General features: G+C 35.5%; 1 protein-coding gene across 1 annotated transcript; it reads left to right on the top strand.

Moving 5' to 3' along the window:
* Positions 1–2,113: 2,113 nt before the first annotated feature.
* LOC139867193 (uncharacterized) lies at positions 2,114–6,694 on the top strand. The gene is made up of 6 exons (XM_071855523.1): positions 2,114–2,368; positions 3,216–3,597; positions 4,593–4,789; positions 4,882–5,026; positions 5,842–5,995; positions 6,386–6,694. The coding sequence occupies exons 1-6, from the start codon at positions 2,310–2,312 to the stop codon at positions 6,409–6,411; spliced, it is 963 nt and encodes a 320-aa protein (XP_071711624.1). The 5' UTR covers positions 2,114–2,309; the 3' UTR covers positions 6,412–6,694.
* The last annotated feature ends 2,217 nt before the right edge of the window (positions 6,695–8,911 follow it).

Below are 8,911 nucleotides of genomic sequence, written 5' to 3'. Positions count from 1 at the left end.
CAGACCCAGTTCACAAGTGTAGAAACTTGTGGGGTGGCTTAATCAATCTGTCGTCCGTAGAGCGTAAAGTGCTAGCCGGATGACTTCTAGTGAGAGAAAGTTTTAGAGAGAGAGAGAGATGAAGTCTCAGCTCTCAAATTTGCCAGAATGTCTGAACTCTGTAAAATGACGACCCAAGAGGTCTATTTATAGTGTCAGATCCACCAGATTGTTCGGGGACGCGTGTCAGATGATGATACGTTCTGTTACTTGTATTCCGAAATTTACGCTGAAAGTGGCGTTCTCCGGCCAAGGCTTACGCGCTAGGCGGCCTTCAGGGCTTACGCATGACGGAGCAGCCTGTACAGCGGAGAACGCTGGACGGATAATTTCACAAAACTGTTATTTCCAGCCTTCCCGATGCTACTTTTATGCAACCATTATGCATTTTATGTGTGTATACGATAGGATACACCATTACTATTGATGTTGCTAGCTTATTGTGAATTGCGGATAGTAGTTTATGCATGATGTTTGCATGGTTGTTGAATTGCTAGCTTGTATGTGGTATTGTGTAAGTGATTGCAAGTAAGTAGGTTATATATGCATATGTATAATTATTGCATTCACTAAGTGTTAGCTTACCCCTCTCGTTGTTTACTTTTTAGATGTAGGTGCTGACAAAGGGAAGGGGGTTGTTGGATACTAGTTCCCCATGTTGGATTCTTGTGAAGCTTTTGAAGTCGACCAAGCGTTTTGGGTAGTTTAGCCCCAAACCATGCTCGGGTGTAGTTTGGATTAAAACTATCATTTTAATGGGTCGAACTTGGAAACAATTGATTTAAAGGCATTGTGCCTCTTATTGTAACCATTAAACTTGTTGTATGTTTTAAATGGGTTATATGTAACGGTTTGCGTTATGCAATCATTTTATTGGGCATTAATGGTTATTTATTAAAAAAAAAAAATTACTCGTGTTAAATACGGGTTGGGTTGTTTCAATTTGAATGTGTTAAATTCAAGTCAGGATTGAAAATTTTGCGGGTTTTTACAATTCGGTAGCGATCTTTATGTTTATAGAACATTGAGAAGGATAACTTCTCTTATGGTGTTTCACTCTAAGTGGATAAATTACTTCTCTTTATTGTAGAATATGAGAAATGTTGTCTACATCTTACTTTTTCCGTACCTTACTTATATGAGATTGAGTGTTATTGTTGTGTTGATCTTTTATATGCACTTGAATACAAACTAGTTTTAACCTACTCGCATCATATTGCATTCCATTATAATGCATCAATATCAATATTGCCATTTTAATTCAATAATCTTGCGAATTTACGGATTTTAAACTAGCGTGATAAATAATTAGAAGCATAAGACTCGGTGTTAGGTAGTTATAGTTTGATCTCGCTATCTAAGTTCGAGCCTCTTCGTTCACCTGTTGTTTCTTTTGGTTGACAACTTTTTTTTTTTGAAAAAAAGTTTTTGTTTTTATAAGAGTTTACGTTATTTTTGAAATAAAATAAACTTTATAATTTTTTTAATAGACAAATAGAACAATAGTACTCCTCCGTAGTAGAGCAGTAAGGTCGATGGTATGACTTCTCGTCCCGACGAGAGGAATAAACAACACTCATCCAAACCGGTTAATAATTTTTTTTTGTTGATGTTGGTTGCATAAAGTTTAGACTTCGTGGGTGGTATTTTTGTGTTTTTTCCACTCTGTTTGCCTTGATTATTTGAGCTATTGTATTCTGTTAGTTATGGTTGTGCTGTGTGGTTTTCGATATTGTTGGGCTCGCCTTAAGTTAGCGTTTAGTTAGGTTAGCCGATGCTGGTTTTCTCTTTTCGAGCCCTTTTATCGTTAGTTTGTGTCCTCTCTTATACCGGTTTAGGATTCTTTATACGAATGAAGTTTTCTTTTTTTTATATTTTAATAGTAATAGTAAAGTAATAGTAATTTTAGTTTAAAAAAAAAAAAAAAAGTTTAGAGAACGAGACGTAGGGGGGACAAAAACATTCAACAAATTGGACGAATACAATTAGGGCTTTTATATTGCCGAGTCGTGGAACCCTGTTAACATTTGATTAATTTTTTTTCCCTTTTTTGGTCGCCCCTTCTTCATTTCCTATTTTCCTTTCTATTGGATTTTGGATTATAAATTATTATATACTTCTTTAATTTACATAATTAAACCTACTCAAAGGTTGCTTTTATTTCAATTCGTTTCAAAAAACTTATCAGCAAAAAAACGTTTTTGCATTTTTAGGTTTTTTGTTATTTTGGGTTTTAAATTGTTGACACTACAGGAATTTGATTGATCGAAATGGAGACAGCTCGTTCTAACGCACCATCTTTCACTCAAACAGAAATCAATTGGGACAAGTAAGCCTATCAATTTCATTTCTCTATAATTAAGATTAAGATTAAGATTATACTCCGTATGTGTTATAATGTGGATTAATGGAATATTTTGACATTGCGTTTTAATAATCTTGATACATTGAAAAGAAAATTATGTAGCCTTTTTATTGTTCTGATTATTAGGGTTTAACAAAAGCAACTAAATAGGAAAAAGGTTTTTGTACAATTGTCTTGTAAAGTTTACTCTGCTTCAATACAAGGTTTATAATACTTATAATAACTACATGGTTTGAAGTTATGATATATGTATATATATACATTTATTTGGAAAGCTGGAGATAGCATTCAATGTGGTACTACATTGTACAAAATTACGATTTTGAGCTTGGCTTGTTTTTATATCATATAATTGGAAGGATTATCAACCTTCTAAGGCGTGCATTCGTTGTCCTTTCACTGATTATTACGTTGCACTTTAGACGTCTTTCTTGATTATGGTTTCCAAGGTTGTAAATATCGCTAGTTAGGGATTAATCGGCCAAATCGAGGATTAATCGGATTGGACTATAATTGTTTAGAAACATAAACATAATCCAATTGTTCAAATACTCCAAAATAGTAATTTAAATGTAATAATTGAATGTTAACCAATTTAACTATGATCAATTTTGTCCGACTATGACTGACTAAATCTAATCGACCTGCTTCTAAAAATGATTAATCGGGATTTCTACAACCTTTATTCTTATTGGATAAAGTTTTTAAAGCCATAATGGTTTCTTCACTTTATGATTTGCTATTTATGTAAACTTGTAATTGTATTGTGATTGTTTCGAGTTGTAATATTGGTATGCTGTTTTTTATGCAGGCTTGATAAGACTAAGTTCTATGTCGTTGGTGCTGGTATATTTACCGGCCTTACGGTTGGACTCTACCCTATATCTGTTGTAAAGACAAGGATGCAGGTTGCTACCAAAGAATCAACTGAAAAGAGTGCATATGCTGTTGTCCGCGGGCTACTTAAAACCGAAGGCGTACCGGGTTTATACCGAGGTTTTGGAACTGTCATTACGGGTGCAGTTCCTGCAAGAATTATATTTCTGACAGCATTAGAAACCACAAAGGTGGCTGCTTTTAAGATGGTCGAACCGTTTAAACTTTCAGACCCTACAAAAGCTGCTATAGCTAATGGAGTTGCTGGCATGATTGCTTCTCTATTTTCTCAAGGTGTTTTTGTTCCTATTGATGTGGTATGGTTTCATTGTGCTTTCTTGATTTAACTTTTGTCAGTGTTACACGATAAATGTATATGTGTGTGCGTGCTGGATGTTCTAGTTATTTAATGGGGGCTATTTTGCATATAAAGTAACGATATTTGGTCGTGGAAAACAACTTATTTTAGACTGGAAAAACTGGAAAGTTTTAAGAGTTTGATTCAAGGTTTATGCTGTGTTTGTTTACCTCTTAATTGAATGGTTCAGTGCTAGTGCTAGTGCTTGCTAGTGCTGAATGCTGAACTATTCAGCATTCAACGAGTTTTTTTCTGGCATTGAATGACATATGATGTTGTTCAACATTTAGCGTTGAACCATTCAGAGTTGAAACACTCTCTTATCTATTAGGCACTTAAACTTTTTGTTATATCCTCCCTGAATCATATCTAGAGCACTTAACAAACAAGTATAATGAATATTTTATTCATGTAACACATTAATGTAATTTTACCAAATTTATATCGTTCATTCAAAATGATTATCAAACAGCTTATTTTCATCCAGAATCAAGTTTATTCAGAGACTTTGATTCATTCAGATTATGAACCATCATACAACACTAATTCATTCAGTTTTATCAAACGCCCTTAGTCACATGATGCAATTGCAGCATGTCAAGAAAAGGTGACCGTCGTCAAAAGTTACGGGTACATCAGCTGCTACACCATTACGTTGAGCGGTTATGGGATCAGATTGATGTAGATCGAATTTTGATGAAAGTTGGTTATTTTGAAGCAAAACTTTTGAAACGTGAAGTTTTTTGTTTTGGGTCTAAAACTTTTGAATTGATCCCTAGAATTAAATTTGGACCAAAGTTGGTTACCTTTATATGCATTTAGCCTTATTTTTAGATGTTAAGATTGTTTAAGCTTATGTTTTGCAATGTAAAGTAAGTAAAAAAGAAAATTGTTGTTCAGATTGTAGGCCTGTAGGATGGTACGCTAATAAGATATAAAATTGAAACTTAACAGATTAGTCAACGATTGATGGTTCAAGGATATTCAGGCCATGCAAGATATAACGGGGGCCTGGACGTTGCTCGTAAAGTTGTGAAGCAAGACGGCATCCGAGGGCTATATAGAGGATTCGGTCTATCTGTCATGACCTATTCTCCTTCTAGTGCTGTTTGGTGGGCCAGCTATGGTTCCAGTCAACGTCTTATATGGAGGTATGGAAATTTAATTACCTTCTTTTTGCTTATGAGTTTCATATGCATTATTATATTAAAATGTGACTTATTTTAATTTGTTTATTATCTAGTCTATTAGGTCATGGAACGGATATGGATAGACCTCGTCCTTCTGAAGGGACAATAGTATTAGTTCAAGGTGCTGGTGGAATATCTGCTGGTGCAGCGGCATCATGCATCACAACTCCACTCGACACTATTAAGACTCGACTACAGGTATATTCAGATTTATCTTCAATGTACCCACTGCTATAAATCAGATATGAGGTGACATAGTATTGATTTTATTTCATAAGTTTTAGTTTAAGGTGCGTATGCTACTTGATGTTATAGTCAGATATGAGCTGTTTATGTGTTTTGCATCTATAAACTTGATATAAGTCAGATTATCCAAATCAGTTTTGTTCAGTGTTGTTAACGATGGCCGTCTCGGCTGAATAGTCTGCCGAGTAGTCGGTTTGATGACTAGCCCGTCCAGTTTCGCCCAAAAACGTCTAATTAGTCGGACTTGCTAAAAACTCAGGTCAAAGTCACTCAAAGTCTCTCTGAGTATGTCCGGTTCTAAGTCGGTCAAAAGTCAAGGTTGGTTAAAGTTTGGTCAATATTTTAATTTTGTTTTGTACTCAGATTTTGCCCCATATACATATGTTTGAAAACGTTTGAAATATTTATGTTTGATATACTTATGTGTAATACATATATGTTAAATACGGAGTATATATTACTAAATGTCAACGTTAGTCAATGTCCAACTCGACTGACTAGTCGTTTCAAAGTCCCAACTGACTCATCTACATCTCGCGACTTTTCAAATCTTGGTATTGTTGTAGTACTTTTAAACTAGATAACTTGAACTGATTACATGACATAAATTACTTGCAGCTTGAAAATGCGATAATTAGATGACCACTTCTGAAATGCAATGCCAAACACTTCTTAATATACGGTCTTGTATACTAAGGATTATAAGTTATAAATTTATAAATCTTATTTCTATCCCAAGAAGATGCTCATTGATATTTTTATAAAAGGTAATGGGACATGAGAAGCGACCCAATGCACGCCAGGTCATCAAAACATTGATTGCAGACGATGGCTGGAAAGGTTTCTATAGAGGAATTGGGCCGAGGTTTTTCAGCATGTCAGCTTGGGGAACATCCATGATACTTGCATACGAATATTTGAGTACGTGCTCTTCCTTTTTCTGCCGTTTCCTCGTTTCATCACATAAAGCATCTAGACAACCAATAATTAGATACTAAATCACCTCATATGCAGTTTGTAATCCTCCAAAATCTCTTGATAATATTGCTAGTTACTCATGATATCTCGCTTTTTCCCCTGCGTTCTATGTTGTCTATCTAAATTTTAGTGCATTCCCTGTTTGGTTTTTGGAGTGAAGTAAACCTACTTTTTAAGTTCATACATAAATAAGATGTACACATAATATCCTAGACACATGTCATAATATGAACTGATATGTTTTTTTTTTTTTTTTTCTTTCTTTCTTTCTTTTATATGCACAATTCATTCTTGAAGTTTAACGTTTATTCATGTACTGTTCTTTGTATGTAGAGCGGATTTGTGCGCAGGATTTGTAGATTTTAGCCCACCAACGGCCTGCTTTCATCCTGCTTTGTTTCTTCATTTGACAGCAGATACTTTTGTAATTCTTACTCACCTAAGATGCATGTAAACACATACAAATATAGTGTCGGTTGACACAAGGCTCTTTTAGTTTTACATAAGTGAGTAGAACTAGATCACATAAAAGCAGATGTACGAGTACGAGTCATACATAACCATTCAATTAACCATTTTTTGACTTTACTAGAATTGATCGATTCAAGGCTTGTATCCTGTAATCTTCTCTATAGAAAAGAAATGACAAGTAGACATTTTATGCTTAATTTTGTTCAATTTATTGTATTTGTGGCATGTTTTGGAGTGTTGGTGCTCTTGAAGCATAGAGGCCAATCATCACTTCTTTTTTTAGAAAGTTTCTGACTTTTTGAATTGTATCCGTGACCGTTTATGACCCTTTTCATAGCCACCCAAGATGTGGTATACTTCTTGTGAGGTTTGAATTTTTGATCTACTGTGAGGATATTAAGATGCAAATCACTAGGGGAATATAATAATATCTACAGAAAAAGTACTAAGAACATCAATATTGAACCAATCATGGTCTATTTCTGTAACCTGATGTGGTCCATAATGATGGGTTATCTGGAAAGGTAGAAAATAAAAATTGCACTGTTATGTAATTCTTGAATTCAGAATGAATCGAAGAACTACTCAATCTCAATCTGGAAACTTCAATTAAGAACAAGCTTCGAGAGTTGAAATTAGGGTTTTATTGATAACGAAAATTAGAATACAATTGGGGAAAAGGAAATACAATTGAATGCCTAACTAATCGATTGAACATCCTAACTATATAACAACAACAATCTCTAATTCAGTTGGACGATTCTGTTGAAGAATCTGTTATCAACAAATTCTCCCGCCTATTCCATGATTTGAATTATGCTGCGCATTGCACATGTTCTGCACATGACTTGAATGTGCACATGAGCAGCATGTGAGCTTCATAACAATCTCCTTCCCTTCAAATTATTCTTGTCCACAAGAATTAAAATTAAATTCTGGAAAACGTTCCATAACCTCTGCAGCTCGTTCCCAGGTTGCATCATCAGTCGACCCATTTTCCCATTGAACTAAAAATTGCACATCTGGCCTGTTGTCTCTTTTAACCATCTTCCTATCCAAAATTTTATAAGGTTTAGCAGTGATGAGGCCTGTGGTATCCAGTTGAGGTAGTAATCCCATCTGCACAGGGGTGGGCCCCTTATAGCTTTTGAGCTGAGAAACATGAAACACAGGATGAACCAAGGTTGATTGTGGCAACTGTAGTTTGTATGCAACCTCTCCTATCTTCTGTAACACTTGAAAGGGCCCATAGAATTTAGGAGAAAACTTGTGTTGAGTTGCACCCGTCAAAGAGATTTGTCTATAGGGTTGCAATTTAACATAAACCCAATCACCAACCTGCAACACCCTTTCTGTTCTCTTCCTATCTGCATAATACCTCATCCTATCTTGTGCCCTTTTAATATGAAATTTGAGCAAAGCAATGGCATTTTCCCTGGCCACCAAACTCCTGTCTACAGCTTCTACCTTGCTATGACCAGGTACATATGTAGTGGCAGTCAAGGGAGTCTGACCATAGACTACTTCAAAAGGGGTGGTCTGTATGGCTGTATGAAAATTAGAATTATACTAGAACTCAGCCAGAGATAACCACCTAAGCCATTGTTTTGGTTGTTTACCTGTCATACACCTTAAGTAGCACTCAATGCTCCTATTCACCACTTCAGTTTGCCCATCTGTCTGTGGATGATAGGCAGTGAATAGATGCAAACTGACATTGAGAAACTTGAAAAAATCCTTCCAAAACATACTTGTGAAAACCTTGTCCCTATCACTCACTATGACTGATGGTAAACCATGAAGCTTGTAAACATTATCCATAAAAGCCATAGCTACTTGAGAGGCTGTAAATGGGTGGGATAGGGGTATGAAATGAGCATACTTAATCTGTCTACTACTACAAAGATAACATCCTTGCCTCCAGATTTTGGCAAGCCTTCAATGAAATCCATAGAGATTTCTGACCAAATTCTACTAGGTATTGGAAGTGGTTGTAACAGACCTGGATTTTGTGTCAAATCTGGTTTACATCTTTGACACACATCACAGTTTCTAACAAAATCCTTGACATGCCTTCTCATGTGATTCCAATAAAAACAAGCAGCCAACCTTTTGAAAGTGGCCTGAGAACCAGAATGCCCCCCTAAATAGTCACTGTGGAAGTGTTTGAGTAATGATAGCCTCAATGTATTATCAGCACCAATTACCACCTTATTTTTCCTATGTAAAATCCCATTATGCCAAGAATAGTGCTTAGCCTGAGCTGGATCCATACTCAGTTTAGCAATTATTTGTTGTAGGTCAACATCTTCAGCCACACTTTTGGTTATTTGATCCTGCAAATTATGACTTATGGAAGTCAATTGAATTTGAAAGAGTTGACCAATA

This window comes from Rutidosis leptorrhynchoides, chromosome 9 (genome assembly GCF_046630445.1).
Source record: "Rutidosis leptorrhynchoides isolate AG116_Rl617_1_P2 chromosome 9, CSIRO_AGI_Rlap_v1, whole genome shotgun sequence".
Classification (NCBI taxonomy): domain Eukaryota; kingdom Viridiplantae; phylum Streptophyta; class Magnoliopsida; order Asterales; family Asteraceae; genus Rutidosis; species Rutidosis leptorrhynchoides.
This window is presented reverse-complemented; position numbering and strand designations above follow the sequence as displayed.

Bases quoted from the DNA above. Each gene is read 5' to 3' on its own strand.
- LOC139867193 (XM_071855523.1), top strand. From the start codon at position 2,310: ATGGAGACAGCTCGTTCTAACGCACCATCTTTCACTCAAACAGAAATC. The intron at 2,369-3,215 runs GTAAGCCTATCA...TTTTTTATGCAG, and splicing joins ACAGAAATCAATTGGGACAA to GCTTGATAAGACTAAGTTCT. The intron at 5,027-5,841 runs GTATATTCAGAT...TTTTTATAAAAG, and splicing joins CTATTAAGACTCGACTACAG to GTAATGGGACATGAGAAGCG.